The sequence below is a fragment of the Armigeres subalbatus genome, chromosome 3 (assembly GCF_024139115.2).
Source record: "Armigeres subalbatus isolate Guangzhou_Male chromosome 3, GZ_Asu_2, whole genome shotgun sequence".
In the NCBI taxonomy this organism is placed as follows: Eukaryota; Metazoa; Arthropoda; class Insecta; order Diptera; family Culicidae; genus Armigeres; species Armigeres subalbatus.
The window spans coordinates 177,640,473-177,657,740 of record NC_085141.1 but is presented as its reverse complement, the minus strand read 5'-3'; the positions used below and the strand labels follow the sequence as shown (position 1 = coordinate 177,657,740).

Sequence of the window (17,268 nt, the reverse complement as noted above, 5' to 3'; positions counted from 1 at the left end):
AACACGTCAATAAAGACGAAGCTCTGGTTAGTGAAATATTTTTGTTAGATTTCTCTGAGAATTTCCAAGCAAATTTTAAAATGGTTTTATGCTTTTAGGGACAGGATTTTATAAGAAATTGAATATTGCTAATGGATTCATAGACCACCATGTGTCCGAAAATAATTCTTTAATTCAAATATACTTTCAAGATTCCAATTTGACATTTTAAGGTCACTCCTGACAGAATCCAAGTTTCAAAGTGCTCGCGTTTTCGGGGGCACACTACTCGATACGGAGGCGGCGGACAACTGTCATTTTTGTTGATTCAGCTTTGCTGCGTCGCAGCATGCGTGAAAAAATAAAAATAACAGTTGTGTGTTGCTTCCGTATCGAGTGGTGTGCCCCCGAAAACGCGAGCACTTTGAAACTTGGATTCTGTCAGGAGTGACCTTAAGTTAAGGATGATATGTGATATTTGGGAAATTCTGTAATGCTGATGTAATTTTCTAAAATTACACAGAGGAACAAAATTTAACCTTTTGTGGGTCCTCAGAACCAATTGATGTGTCTTCAGTAGACTTTGGCTCGCTGAATCCGAATCTGTCCTCAGATATGCTCTAACACGTCCAAATTTTGATATATAGCTAGATTAATACCGCTAATTTGAAGAAATTGGCATTTTTCGAAGAACTTTCATGTAGTATATAAACATAATTTTAGGTCAATCAATACCCGGAACGGTAAAAGCACATCTGGTCTAATGAATTTTCATCAGATTTGCACGTTACAATCGTTTTCTATTCGGTTTTCCTTGAATTTGTTCAGTGCAATTAATTTAAAAAAATTACATGCAAGTCCGTTTCAAAAACTTGCATGCAAACGTCATCACCATCAGTTCGAAGCCACCAAAAAATCAACAACATGTGACCAGATATATATGCTAGAATATAGTGCGAACATGATGATGCAGAATGTTCCTTTCTTAGTAATCAACAAGGAAAGAGATCGGGTTGCAATTTGAACAAATTCAAATCCTCTACTAGATCCACTACCAATAAATTCCAGCACTCGGAAAGTAAGTTGAAACTTAAACATTTTGTAACTTCATCGTAAATTTTCTCATTCATGCCGTTGTGTTGTTAAATTAGAGAAATGTCAGAGTGCAGAATTGGCGGATCATCCAACCATATGCTCGGGTAACTGTAACATGGTGAACAGCACACAAGTGGAGCGGAGCCCAAGTTTTTTTTTATAGCGCATAACTTTGCGTCTTAGCACATAACAAAGCTTGATAAAACTAGTGAACTTTTTCCCGTTTCACTGTTATAAGCTGACCATAGATAAAAGAAATTGCATTGGCAACATCCACGCAGCATTTTCAACGCGAATCAAAAAATAAAAAAAAGTCCCCCACGCACAAGTAGGTTGTTGACGTTTTCCGGTTTCTGTTGCGTAGCCGTCAACGTCGCTTCAGCTTGTCTGCAATCATACACAAGAACGATCGAATGCAACTTATCGATTCGTTGATTGATTTTCCTAATGGATAGTTCTCCGCCCAAATTTATATCATAGGAATATTGGAATGATCATAAATAGCAGGAATAATCAAAATATATAGAACTGCGTACAGTTCTCTTACTTGCATTATTCGAATGAACATAATAAAGGAGCTTCAATTGACAGTTAATACACCATATCACTTGAGCAATTATTGAAAATTTATCGCGCCAGAGGAAATACAATATCATATTTATATCCAATAGAACTTACTTCAATGAAAAAATATATTTTTTTCGCTTGGACAAACTATTATATTGAATTCTTGTTACTTTCCTCTCAACACAGTTCACAGAAAAAAAAACCAGTCTTGTATACAAGTTTTCGAAGGTGGCTTGCATAACACACGTTTTCAAATAACTGCCACTTACTAAAATTGTAGATAAATCACACTTATTATGTTTAACTTGTTTAAAATGCACCACATTTCGAAATATTAGATGTTTGTGATCCATTTTGGACCTTGATTGACTAGTAAGTCTTTTTATAGGGTTGACGATGGCTGTTCCAAAATGCTCTAAATCATTGATTTTACAACATTTATTGATGTATATCTCCAAATCTCGACGTGTTAGAGCAAATCTGATGTCAGATTCGGATTCAGCGAGCCAAAATCTACTAGGGACACATTATTATTGGTGTTAGAGATAAAATCTTGTTGAGCTGTGTTATCAATCAGATTAAAAGAGGTAAATGTGTTTTTTCCTGAATAGAAACAATTTAGCAGTTTCAACTATAACACTAAGCAGATTTAAAAGCATTTATATTTCAAGAAGAAAGAATCTGAACAAATAATTCTTAAAATTTCTGAAATCTCTGACACTTGAGAATAGTTTTTATTTATTTACAATGCTCTGAAAAACGCCGATGTGAATATGTATATTACGTGAAAGATTTTGATTTTAAAGTGTATTAAAGGTAACCACTTTCCTTCGATGGGACTCGAACCCATGACCCTCAATAATAAAGGCAATACCTAGCCTAATGTACATATTCACATCGGAGTGGCCAACAACCGAAAAATTAACTTTGATTGAATGCAGTTCTTATATGTTTTTTTTTTTATTTTTAACATTTACATTTATGATTGTAGTTCTGAAATTCCAGAAAATCCAAAAGAAATTATTCTTTGGAAAATATTGATCAATTCTGTAAACATAATTCTCGAGTTAAGACGTGATTTCTAAGACCTAAAATTGTCAAGGGATTTAACTGTTTTCATGCTGGAAGCGAAGAAATTATCCAACTGTCCCGCGAAAATTTGGAATTTTTGAGAAAAAAAATAAAATAATTTGATAACAAAACTCATTCAAACGGCGTTTCATGAATCTTGGATTTCAAATAAAATGCAAACAATTATCAGTAAAATGGTTTAAAAATAGATAAGAAGTTAATTGATTAGTTATAGCTTTTATTTAGTCTGTCGAAAACAATATTCAGCGTCAATCAAATTCCCGGTTCTATCTCATTCCCGGTTAATTCCCGGTTTTCCCGGTTCAGTAGCCACCCTGTTTGAAGTACATTTCTGGCTTCACAGGCTCGATAAGGAACATTTAGGCTATTTAGCTTATAGTCGTCTTTAAACTTAGTGATTCACTCCCACAGTTCCTAATTGAGAACTAGGTACCCGACTAAGGGGCTTTCCTTAGCCGTGCGGTAAGATGCTCGGCTACAAAGCAAGACCATGCTGAAGGTGGCTGGGTTCGGTTCTCGGTCCATTCTAGGATATTTTTGGGTTGGAAGTTTTCTCGACTTTCCTGGGCATAAAAGTATCACCATGTTAGTCTCATGATATACGAATGCAGTCCTGGTAGCGGGTCACAAAGCCTCTTTTTTCGACCTCAAGTCACTAAAGTCACTTTTTTCCGCAAAAACTCACTATTTTCAACTATTTTGAAACCATTGACCAAGATTTTTGAATGAAGCCTTATGTTTCCGTCCGATGATGCTTTGTCCATGGCGGAAATGAAATAACGGATCTTGGAAAAATGATCGCTCTGAAACATCGCCAGCCATTTTACTCACTGCTCTTATTGGCATTTCACCAGTAGCTAATTGAAGGTGTTTTACGTCAGAATTTATAAATTGGTATATGGTCATGCAAGCAGAAGACCTGCCGATTTTGATTTTTAAATTTTAATTTTTTTAACTTTCTACAATAGGGGAAGGTGGGGATATCTGATTCCTTGGGAGACTTGGTCCTCTCTTGTTTATCAAGAACTAAAGTAGTTTTGTTATAGCGTATTTTGCTAATAGATCCTCTAGCCAAATGATCGGAAAATCTGCGTATTTTGGAGGAAAAATATTTAAAAGTTCGGAGAGCACCTTTCTAATTTCATTAAAGCAAGTTCTTGGAAGTTCCGAATATTTTCAAAATCGACTTTTGACAGCACTCTAAAAAAATTAATTATGTATCAATAACAACAACAGTTACAGACTACCACCACACATTCGTCATAATTTTGAGTAGTCCTGCTTTTGACTGACATTTGGTAAAATTTCCGTTGGATAAAAAGAGATGGCAATACAATATTACTTAGTCACTGAGCAGAGCTGGCATTTCCTCACACACTGTGCACAATGAGGAGATTTTAATACACACCACAGAGAGTGACGCTGATACTCATCGTGTAACAAAGCCAACACGGTGAGTGAGGACGAAGACGAAGAGTGAGAGAATCATTCCGGTGTGAGCTGGGCCAGCACAAAGTTGTGCCACTTAGTGCAATATTCTTGGAAACGATTTCGTTTTCTATGAAGCTCACTGAAATTTTTTAGAACACAAACATACTTCGCTTTTGAAAATTAGTTAACTAACGTCTCAGTTAGAAATAATAAAGTTTGGCGCTCCATGCTATATTGGCGAATAAAGATTGAATAAAAAAGATTAAGAAGATGAAGAAGCTAAAAAATGATATTTGACAGGAATGGCCCGGGAAAGCAAACGGTTAAATTTGTAAAACGCTTCTCGAAAATTCTAGAAGCAATTTAGTTAAATGCAGTTAGCAGCAGTGTTGTAAAATGTCATTTGCATTCGGTTGTAGAATTTTCCCAGAACTTTTTTCTGAAGGTAGCCATCATTCCTGAGGTATGACGAACTTATAGCGCTTAAATGTACCAACAACTTTGTCTAACAAGACATTGCTGTAAATATGTAATCTGAGGCGTGGGAGGCAAAATGTCATTCAAATGACATTATGTCAAATGACACGTGACATTTTGGAGAGTTTTCACTATCCAGCCTCATATGTAATATTTAGAGCAATGTACCCTTGGACAAAAATATTGCCCTACTCAAGCGTTATGAGTACATCTAAAATTATGGAATAAATTTGGCTTCTGAAGAAAGTTATGAACAAATTAGTCAAATGACATGCAGATGACATTTTACAAGCCTGGTTAGCAGTACGGGGATGAACTTTCCTTATATTGTATAAAAACACATAATTTCGATTTTGAATTTTATTCTGTGATATTGCACTGATGTCTAGAATTTGTGAGAAGAGTTTTATAAATTTCACCGAGTGCTTTCCCGTGCCATTTTTTTCTAATAATATCTTTCGGCTTCTTCTTCATGCAACCTTTATTCGCCTGGAGACGGAAGGGGAATTAAAACTGTTTATTTTTAGCTTGGCGTAAATCATAAATCTTTTCTAAAACTATTTTACACAGAATTGTGCAAAATAAACAGTGTTTTTCAATGAAATTTGTGTGAAAACTTTCATACGGCCGTGAACATTATTCTGAAGGACAGCAGGAGTACATTGGGCATGATGGCATGACATCTAGAAAAAAATTAACGCTGAAATGAAATAATGGAACTTTATATAAGTTCAATGTTTTCTGTTTTTGTTCCGAATTTAGAACCTTTATATTTACCAAGATTACCAGATAGAAATTGTATTTAGAAATCGTCTCGTCAGTAACTTATTTTAAAGCAGGTGGGGCGGAATAATGCTAGTAGTACAATTGCTTCTTTGCCCACAGACATCCCAACAGCTAGCAACCACAAAAATATCTTATTACGCATAAATAGTATCAACAGCTACGTTTAACTTTCTTTGACAATGTTTATTTTCATTCTGTTTGATTCACCGTTTTGTCAAAACTCATTGAGGAACACGGTGTGTTTATTTCATCATTTATCCTCAACTCTTCGTGTCTGACAAATGCATTCGATGCAGAGTAGAAACACAAAGAGGACTCACTGCGTTGTGGAAGAGAAAGAATGAGCGATAAGCGAAACACACTCTCTGCGGTCTTTTTGAGGAGTGCAATAGACACGCACATTTCGTCTACTCTGAGGAGTATGCCAGCCCTGTCCCTGAGTAGATAAGCTAGCGTGCACGATTTTCGTTTCTCTTCGTTCGTTATGAGAGAGTGGTGAGTGAAAGATGTTCTCCGTCACAAATTACGAAAAAAAGATTCTCCTTCGACTCAAAAACGCTTGATTTCGTCTCATCGTACTTGCAACTGAAACTGAAAGTCACTATTTGGTCACTTTTCTGCAACTGAGTCACTATTTGGTCACTTTTCTGAAACTGAAAGTCACTATTTGGTCTTTTTTTCGCCAGCTTTGGTCACTAAAGTCATTATATTGAGCGGCATTGGCCGCTACCAGCCCTACGAATGCAAAATCGATCGAACATTAAGCTGCGGGGCGACAATGTCCCAATTGGGGATGTAATACCATTAAGAAGAAGAAGATCCGACTAACATCTTCCGCGTTAAGTAGCAAAATGTGCCATACGACGGCCAACCTACCGAACTTATCCGATTGAGAAGTTTTGGGCCGTATTTCTCTAGTCACTTATAAATTATAAGTTATAATGTTAGTGGTATAATAGATCACCTGGAAAAGACCACCAGTGGTGCGAATTCTCAATCTCAGTGACTGAAATTTGTTGAAATTGATACCATTGCCTCTTCACACTCACTTCCTAACAGTGAAAACTGAAAATGGTTAGCAGCAACAATCAAAGATAGAGTAAACAAAAGACCTCTCTTCTCATTACACACGCAGCCCGCAGTGACAGTCCATTCAGTTCACTCGCTGCTGCGTGAATACATTTTAACCCTATATAAATGTATGGGTGAATACTATCACTTGAAAGACAGTGACAGGAAATTGGTGCCGAATGATCATCAAATTCAGCCCGCTGTTGGCAAACCGAGTTAGCTAAGCTACTCCTGAAAGACACCGTCATAGGCGAAGAGGAGCAGAGAAAAATACAAAACAAAAGAATCACACTCAGCAGGCATTGTTGATAAATTGCACCACTGACCAACACACTTACCGTCTTCTTCGTATCCTCAACTTCGGCGATTTTCTCCAAAATTTCTTGCTTTGTTTCTTCCAGATCCTTGATAGCAGCCTTTGTTTCATCGGTTTGTTCCTTGCTTTGTTCCTGTTGAACAACTTTATCCATTTCGCTACAAGCTTCACGGAAAGCGACAATGGAATCCTCGAACTCGTTTTGCATCAGATGGCACAAACCAATTTTATAGTGTATTTCGGCAATAATCCGCCGGTCAGTTTTACCGGTTTTGTCGTATACGGCCAGGGCTCTTTCTGAAACAGTAATTAAATATAAATGAATAATATTTTTATTATTATGTTTTCACAACTCACTGTAATCACTAATGGCAATCGCAAAATTGCTATTCTCAAGAGAAATACTGGCCAACTCCGAATAGCACTCCGACAAATTGTCCAATGATTTATCGCCTTGCTTTTCGAAGATTTTAACTGCCAACTCCAATATTTCCCAAGCAACTTCCAAATTTCCTTCGCATTTTTCTTCCTCGTCTTCTTCTGTGTCATCCTTCTCATGTTCCACACCGTTTGCCGTTGAAGGTCCAGGTTGTGGTTCTCCATCCGCCTTCGATGATGATCCTTCCATTGCGGTCTTTTCCTTTTTTGACTCCCCATTTTCCGTTTTTTCTGATTCAACTGCTTCCTTTTCCGTGCTTTCTGTTTTATCATCTTTATCCGCATCTTGCTCTTTCTCTTCACCTTCTGCTTCACCCTCACCCTCTCCTTCCTCGTCACCATCTTCACCATCTCCGTCTTCTTCGTCGTCATCATCGGCCTCCTCTCCCTCACCCGGAACGATCAAGTTGTTCTCGTCCTTACCCAGGGCAATCAACGACTTAGCATATAGCAAATAAGCCATGCCGCACTCGTCCGAAGTAGGGCCATACAGTTCCGAGTAGATGGCGCAGCAAGCGCTCAGATCATCGGCAGCATCTGTGTACTGTTTCATACAGAAGTTTCGACTACCACGACCGAACAGTTCCTTTGCTTCCGCCACCTTCTCATCCTTTGTAACAAGAGCTTCCGATTTTTCAGCCATTCTCTGTTCCGGTGATTTTTTTTTGCGAATACTCTGAAAAGTCAAAGGAAAAAAATGATCGTTAAAATTTAGATTTAAACATGATTTGCGCATTGGCCTTTATTTTCTTTAAATCTTCATCCGATTTACCTATTCTGGGATGTTTATGGCCCAGAGCTTTTCGATTCATCGCAACTTTGGAGTATTCTGGGATTTAGCTCTTATGTAGATCTCGTTAAACCGCACAATTAAATGTATTTGTGTACACAACTTGTGTGCACGTATTTCAGAAGAGTAAAACAATACAAAAGATTCGGCAGATTTTTCAGTTTTGAGCTGACTCGATTCGATCAATGAATCCAAAAGTACACAAAACAGTCCCTAATAAATCAAACGAAATGAATAAAAGTTCATTTAATCATCGTACAATGTGGACACCCTTTACTTGAATTTCGCATTCACTAAAAATAACCAAGCCTTCACCACAACCCTACCAAAATAAATCTTTTTTTACATATTATTAAGCTTAAAATAGTTTTGACTGGAATAAATGTTAAGTTTGAAAACAAACTTGTTGATAGCCTATTCAGATTACGCCATTTATGATAATAAATATCATGATAAAAAGTAACCTGGTGCCAATTTCCATACATTCATTTTATTTTTCATATTTAACACGATAATTATTATGATAATTGAAATTGGCTATAAGTAAATTTTGTTGAAATATTATTTAGAACATTTCAAGAGTTTTTTTACATACTTTTAAAGCATCTTTATGAGGTGATGACTTTATTAGCTTTTGAAGCTTTTTCAAATCTTCCAACTCTGGCTCCATAGAAGGTATTTCTAAAAAAAGATGATTAGAAAATATGTTGTAACGCTTATAGAAGATTGACAGTGTGTCTACGATAGAAGTACATGCGGGTAAAAATACTATGTGAACTATTAGACGACCTTGAAGGAATATAACTGAGCTGAACATACTGACTTAAACATTCGAATGTATATAACATAACACTTGACACCACAAGAAAGAAATGGACCCAACTCATACCGGATCACTTTGCTTCCTTGTCCTTCAACTTCGACTTGCCATTTGTTTTACCGCAGTACCTGTTGAAATTATAGTCACTGGGCCGTAGTCTGGCGGATATAATGGTGGAATCCTGTTGAACTGTTGATTGTAAAACCCAATCGAGAATGAAGTGGAAAAAATTGAAATTGGATCAAACCTAATGATATAAATATGTATGCAGTTTTAATAAATGAAATGTCTACTACAGTTTCAGTTTCAAAGTGTTAAAGTCGCATGTACAAAAACAGAAATAATAAACAAAACTTATAACAAAATGCTAGCCATGTTTTCATAATGATTCTGGAAGAAATACAATAAAAAAAATAAATGAAGTCCTAAGAAAACAAAACAAAGTTGAATCGTTCGTTTTTATCTCTGCCACACTATAGTACAATGACTATAGTTGCACCAAGCTCCCACATGGGATCATAAAAGCACTGCAGATGCAATGATGTTCCTTGCCAAATCGCAGCCTATTCTGCAGCGCAATTTGGGTTTTTGATACTGACCATAAAGTGGATTCAAAACATATGATAAATGAAAAATGATGCAGAGTGAATGAATTTTGATGGACGATTGAGATCAAAAAACATAATTTACATAATGCGTTCACCTTTGGCTTCAGCCTAACTTATGAGAGCAAACAAACAAACAAACAAACAACATACAAACAGAACTCAAAACGGTAAAATTTTTGGGTAATAATAGATGGGACTATGTGAAAAATATATACTGTGAAAAAAAAACTTTGTTCAGTTATTTATAAAACAAATCAATTTTCACGGTACAGATTGAGATTAGTAAAGATCGAGATTTTGATCCTCGAAGATGACCGACCATTCACGGAAATCAGCGATGATGTTATAATTATTTACGTGGGTATATTTATCGGCGCTACTAATTTGGAGTCATCTGTATTTTTTCTTATTCTGGACATAGAGTAAGTGCTTTTGAAGGAGTAATTTACTTTTTTGCATAATTCCCAGCAAATCCATGAGTTCAATTAAGGAATCATGCATTAACTCGCCTTATTCCTGGCAAATACATATTTTTAAGGGAGTCATTTACTCGTTCGCCATTTTACGAGCAAATGCATGGTTCAAATGAAAGCCAATGCGTGCGTTTGAAGAATTAGTTATTTAACCTTTCATCATCAAAGAGGTCCTAAATTGTCTTATTTATATTATTTGGAGAATCTGTCTGAGTCATCTTATCTGTCTCATTTATCTTTTTTTGTCTTATTTGTTTCATTTGTCTCACTAATCTTTTTTGTCTTATTTGTTTCCTTTGTCTCACTTATCTTTTTTTGTCTTATTTGATTTATATGTCTTATTTGTCTTATTTGTTGTATTTGTCTTATTTGTTGTATTTGTCTTATTTGTCCTATTTGCTTATTTGTTTCATGTGTCTCTTGTACTTATCATCTTTGCTCCACCAGCACCATGATCCTTTGTACAATGAATCTGTTATATTTTCCAATATTGTTCCAAAAATCAAAATTTCATACTCCAAAACCAGCTGGGTTTTGTTTTGTTTTCCTCAATACGTCGGTTGAAGCAATTGTAAACTGAACAATGATGAGATTGTGTTGGCGACACTGTCAGTTCAATTCTGGCGGGCGATCTCAAAGAGAGCTATCACGTGCTTTTTTAACGGAAACGCTTTCATCAGACTTTGAAGAAGGAATCAAATACTCTTCCCCTCATTCCGGGAAAATGCATACTTTTAAAGAAGGGATCGATAACTCTTGGTTAAAACTCATAGCAAATCACTTCGCTTCCCATCCAGTCAGACTTCGAGAAGATCCCAGTAAGTACTACCAAGAGTTCACAATGTAAGCTGCACGGAAAGTTTGTAACGTTTTGCAACTTTTCAATACAAAAACAAAATTCAATATTAAATAAATAGGATGAATTAGATTAAAAACAAAAATAATTATTTATTTTAGTACCGTCAACTGGAGGGAAGATGATCATTGAGGTGAAGATGATCATTTGATGGGTCAGTCAAATGTGCCAAATTTTTTATGAAACGGTAGTCAACAATATTCTCCGTTCAAGTAATGTTACCGCTAGGTAGAAATCCGAGTTTTTCGATTATAATCATGAAAATGTATTTTGTGGAAGAAAGAGAGAGATAGTCATAGATGACGCTATTTTCGTTTCAAATATTGACTTCGTAGACTTCTTTACGTAGTATATTCAACATTCATACAAATAACCTAGTGTATTTTGACTACTAGGTCATAATGATTTTAGTAGAGCTGTCTTGATCAACTTCACCCCAAACCAGATTACTTAAAAAATGTGTGATAATTTAATTTATTTTAATAAATGCGAATGCATTTCAGAAAACTAAAGTTGTTGATTATTGCAACGTATAGCAGTACATGTTTTGAAAATATTTGTTTCGATTTAAAATGTAAACACACATTGTTATTGCATGTTTTGTCTTAAAAATGATCATCTTCCCTCCAGTTGACGGTAACTATTTACAATACAGCACAATTAAAAAAGCATAAAATTCCTGTTATAAAAAAGCTTTATTGGTTTGGATAAAAGCTTCATATTTATATCGAACTAATGAATACTTTGCGGAAACCAAGATGGCCTCCAAATATAGCAATGAAATACCACTTGTCTACTTGTTTACTTGTCTAAAAATCATTTAATAGTACATATTAGTTAAAATTTCTCAAAGTAAATATTTGTGAATACCTTGCTCAGCCATTTCTAAATCATATCGGCTAGAGTGCGGACAGTTAGTTTCGGTGATAAAGTTTTTATTTTTCCAATTAAGGTTAGTCTTTATTTCAATAGAATTTGATTAAATGTAATTGATTATAAAAAGTGATTTGACATGGAGTGAAACGTTAATAGGGGGAAAGACGGCTTTGGCAGTTTTTGTTCTATTATTGGCAGGGGGGTTTTTGTCGACTGAATTTTATGAAATTTGGCCACAATATTCTTTGATATGCAAAGAATGTTTGGGCCAAATTTGAGCCTAGTCAGTCATAAAAAAAACCCCTGCCAATAATAGAACAAAACCTGCCAAAGCCGTCATTCCCCCTATTTAATCAAATTTGTTTTTTTTTGTTAAATTAGTTTTTCGATCTAGATTACGAGAAGCGAAAACTCTGCGCTCTTGTGAGATTTTAAATCTGTACAAAAGGCAATTATATTAGTGAATTCATTTGTTGGCTTTATTTTAATTTCGTTTCTCGTTGGAACCTAGCGTCCAACGGGCGCTTTTTTATCCGAGCGACAAGCATGGCATTTTCCCGCCATCTTTTTTTGGAATTCGTCCACGTAGGGACGATTACGGTGACGACCGCGCTCATCCTAACCCGCCAGTTCCTTGGCTTGGATTTTCAGTTATAATTCGTTAGAAAAACGACAAAGATATATTTTTTCCCGTTGGCATTAATTATTTTAAATCTCTTGTGTTAGATTATTACGTGATTAGCGTGAAAAAAGCTTTGCCTTTCTGTATATTTGGTTTTTGGATTTTTGACAAAATTGTGTTTTTTCCCAAGGGTCCCCCCTCCCTTGGGAATAAAAGCGCAAAAAAAAAATTTTTCACTTATTATGCGTTTTCCGACTAGGACTCTTCACCAAAAATGTAACGTGCCATGATTTGACTGGTTTTACTTAAAACCTGATTTTTAAAAATCTCTTATTTATTTTTGTTGTTGCCTGTTTTCCCGCTTGCCGGAAAGTGGCAACTATATTGCCACCAATGTTGTTCCGCTTGCCAGGCAGTGGCAACTATATTGCCACCAATTTTTCAATGTTTCTGAACTGTTTAATGTATAACAAACATACATTTGAGTTTAATACCATGTCAACATTGTGTAATATTGTTGCTTTTGTTGATTTATTGTTTAGATTCGTCTGCCTTATAAAGGGTTAACGCGATGATTAACCCATAATAGGTCAGTTTACCCTATTTAAAAAATGTTTCTCGATTGTAGGATGATGTCATCGATTCTAGATAAAAATGGCTTTCTTTCGATACCTATATTGATTTCACCCCTGTTTTATGGAATGCGTCTTTTACGAGCTTTTTGAAATTGTGCCACTGGTGGAGCAAAAAGGGTGCAAATTTAGGAAATCGCTTAATATTACCATTTGAACAAAATGATTGAATGTTTAAATGAACTATTTGACATTCAGTATACCTATTCACAATGGTTTAGGACAGCGGTTCTCAACCTTTTATCTTGAGAGGTACCCCTTCGAGCTTTTGCATTCATTGAGGTACCCCTTATTTTTTGGCTATACATGAAAATAAGCGTAACTTATAAGATATATGGCCGGAGTTCTGTGAAATCAGTTTCATTTTAGTAAATTTGATTGATTACAAACCATATTTGATATCCATCAAACCCATAACTGTGTACATTCTACAACAAATGCGAGTTTGAATTGCTAGGAAAAGATCTCCGATTTCCTTGTATGAACAAAATATCACACATCAGTCAAAATGTGGTATGTTGTGGTTTTTCATAATCATGTTGTGGTTTTTCATAATCGTTATTATTAGGGTTTTAGTACCGGGAGTACCGGTACCGGAATTCCCGGGAATACCGCCCAATTTTCGGTACCGAAATACCGGTACTGGCTTAATGAAAGTACCGGTATTTTCGGTACTAAGGAAAAAGTTTTGGTTAAAACTTCCGATGGTTAAAACCTCATTTTTGAATGCAGCAGCTAGTAAGAAAGATATAATTTTTTTTCTAAAATTTCAAACACCTGACAATAGAGGTAATAAACTATAGAGGACGATTGTCGCTGCGGTTCTTTTTGTTATCGTCCCCAAACATGTTGGCTACCTATCTGTCAAAACGTACTAATTATTCCTTCGTTGACATTTAGTGCCTACCCCATAAAACATTTGACAGATGGTGAATTTCCTGATACACCGACAAAATCGGGTGCCGACGGAATCAACTGTTTTTATTACCGATGAAATCGGGTGTCAATGAAACCAACTGTTTCTACTACCGACGAAATCGGGTGTAACTTGGGGTGTCGTGAAAATTAGCCTTCACGATTGCCAACTAAATCTGGTGCTGACCAAATCATTCGTATGGACAACCTATTTTGTCGAGTGACTCATAGGAACTACTTAAATCGACGTATCAATCGATAGATTAAGTAGTGTTTATACAGCAGATTTAATCGGGGTAATGGTTGGTAGATCATATTTGTTTAGAGTATTTGTTTACTTATATAAGTGCTGTGATTATTCAACAATAAAAATAGTTAAAAGGTGAATATTTAGTTACTTAGTACGTGGCAAAGTTTAGTGCAACAATGACAAATATGTGTGTGCGCAAATAGTATCGCTCACTTTTTTTGTCCTCAATCGATTTTCTCGCAACAAGTTTCGAAGGGGAATCCTGCTTCCTATTAAAAATTGGCCGGAACGGAGTATGCGCTGACGTAGTAGCCAAAATACTTTATTTTATGCTCTTCGTTCAATAATTATTAGTGTGAAATTTGTTTTATTAAACTAGTTCCTCATTACAGTTTTGTGTACCCAAAAATCGGATAAAAAGTATTCGCTGAGTTTTAAATACTATCGTTTTTTAATTTGCTCGAAACAGGTTGCATTCGACGGGGAATCCCATCCTATTATTTCCTTTTGTAAATTGACCAGATCCAACTATGGGCTCTGAAGTTATGGCCAAAAAACAATTTTTAATTTAACAAACTCGATGGAGACTCAAATGAATAATTTTGATTTTTTTCATCTGCCTTTATTTCCCGTCGGTTTCTCTCCTCATCAGTGACAACTTTCTTCTTCTTTTTCTATGACTCTACACTCCAACTGGAACTTTGCCTGCTTCTCAACTTCTATTAGCATTCTTACTCTGCCCGCCATTTCATGAGTATATATCTCGTGTGGCAAGTACAATGGATACACAGTACCAAGGGAGTCGAGAAAGTTTCCCACCCGAAAACATCCTAGACCGGATCGAGAATCAAACTCGCCGTCTCCGGATTGGCCATTCTGTGCCTTTGTTTGTAAGGCTTTAACTGGAGTTCCGGTGATACCCAAAAAGACGACTTCCACATTGGACCCTACATATTGTACCCATCAACATAAGGACTGCGATCTATGCCTTTCCTTCTGACTGTAGGAAGATTGGACCCAGACATGTTCCGTTTTAATTAATGCCAACGGCGACCATAAACATCACGGCTTTTTGGCAACTGTACTAACTAAATCAACTTATTATCAATCGATTAAATAAAATTAAATCACCATTTTTCGCCGGGTTGTGTTTGTTTTCCTTTTTAAATATCCGATTCATAGCTTATTTTAGAAGAACGTAAACAAATGATTTCATCGGGTACCGTCTACTGTTTATAAAAATACAATTTTTAATCGAGCAATTTACTTGCTTTTAATCACCCGATTTCGTCGGCTGTATTTCATTATTTGATTGAATCAGTTGATTAATCATCCAATTCTTTAAATTTTCATCGATCGATTTCGTTGGTTTGATCGCTTTTCTGCCGTCGACTACGTTAACCGATTAGTCTACCGACTAAAATGCTTCAAATCTATTGATTTAGTCGGCCGATTTAATGTATTGTTTAATCGCTAAACGCCCCTGTAAAGCTCCCATAAGCGTCTGTGCAACAAACAACCGATTAGTCGGATGCAAAGTAGGCCGATCCGACCGACGAAAACCGACTAAATCGTGGGAAAAGTAGGTGGGATGTTTTATGGGGTATCCTTACCAGCAAAAGATGTTTCGCCAGTGACGACAGCGACAATCAGTTAGGACAAACGTCAGGCGTCCGATGACGTACCTCAAGACAATCAAACCGCAACGACATCGTCACATCCAAAAAAATCGTCACACTTCATCAGTATTTTTTCCAAATCGTCCCCGCTTGAGGCAAGAGTGTTCCTGTAAGTTCGATTACTGCACCAGGATTCGTAAAGATTGTAAGACAAAAGTTAACTTACAACGACTCAGAAAAAGCTGAAAGGAAAATACTTGTTAATGCTTCATGATTCAATAGCAACAGTTCGCCCTACTTCTGTAGACTCAGAAAGAGCTTTCTCTGTTTCTGGAAGCTTCGCTACTAAAATACGATCCCTTATGTCTGACGAAACATTGCATATGCTGTGCGTTTTGAAAGCATATTTCAAGGAAAAGGACAAGCTCCAAGACAAGTGTTGAATACATACAAAGCAATGAATAAAGTTTGAATCGTTACCATTTAATTCTGTATTTTTATTGATTTTAATGATTTTCGAAAAAAAATCTTCCAGTACCGGTATTTTCCCGGTACTCCCGGTACTGAGGGGTTCAGTACCGTAGTACCGGGACTCACCAAAAAGGGTCAGTACTAAAAACCCTAGTTATTATGGTGTTATCCTATGATTGAATTAAGTTAACTTGGTGCGATTTGGTAGAGCCCCGATGATATGAAAAACGTGCCTGAAAGCTAAAGGGATATAAGGCTCTCCTAAAAAGTTGTCTAAAAAATTAATTATTCCATTAAACTTTCCAAATCAAATTAGGACTTTAGAGGACTTTAGGAGGCTTCCGAACCTCTTGAAAGGAGGCTTCTGACCCTTTTGAAAGGACGTTTCCGACCCTCTTGAAAGGAGGCTTCCTACCCTCTTGAAAGAAGGCTTCCGAACCTCTTGAAAGGGGGCTTAAGAGCCCCTTTAAAAGAGGCTTATGAGCCTCTTGAAAGGAGGCTTCCGAGCCTCTTGAAAGAAGGCTTCCGAGCCTCTTGAAAGGAGGCTTCCGAGCCTCTTGAAAGGAGGCTTCCGAGCCTCTTGAAAGGAGGCTTCCGAGCCTCTTGAAAGGAGGCTTGAGCCTCTTGAAAGGAGGCTTCCTGAGCCTCTTGAAAGGAGGCTTCTGAGCCTCTTGAAAGGAGGCTTCTGAGGCCTCTTGAAAGGAGGCCTGAGCCTCTTGAAAGGAGGCTTCTGAGCTCTTGAAAGGAGGCTTCTGAGCCTCTTGAAAGGAGGCTTGAGCCTCTTGAAAGGAGGCTTCCTGAGCCTCTTGAAAGGAGGCTTCTGAGCCTCTTGAAAGGAGGCTTCTGAGCCTCTTGAAAGGAGGCTTCTGAGCCTCTTGAAAGGAGGCTTCTGAGCCTCTTGAAAGGAGGCTCTGAGCCTCTTGAAAGGAGGCTTGGAGCCTCTTGAAAGGGAGGCCTGAGCCTCTTGAAAGGAGGCCTGAGCCTCTTGAAAGGAGGCTTCTGAGCCTCTTGAAAGGAGGCCTGAGCCTCTTGAAAGGAGGCTTCTGAGCCTCTTGAAGGAGGCTTCTGAGCCTCTTGAAGGAGG

General features: G+C 36.8%; 1 protein-coding gene across 2 annotated transcripts in view; it reads right to left on the bottom strand.

Annotated features, from left to right (window-relative positions):
- Nucleotides 1-17,268, bottom strand: part of LOC134219077 (protein NASP homolog) — an 87,395-nt gene that overhangs the window by 9,460 nt on the left and 60,667 nt on the right. For both annotated transcript variants that reach the window (XM_062697751.1, XM_062697752.1), the window contains exons 2-3: nucleotides 7,172-7,928; nucleotides 6,837-7,111 (exon numbers count right to left, since the gene is read on the bottom strand). In XM_062697751.1, the coding sequence (XP_062553735.1) occupies nucleotides 6,837-7,111; nucleotides 7,172-7,895 (999 nt within the window). In that variant the 5' untranslated portion in view covers nucleotides 7,896-7,928. The remainder of the gene's footprint in view (nucleotides 1-6,836; nucleotides 7,112-7,171; nucleotides 7,929-17,268) is intronic.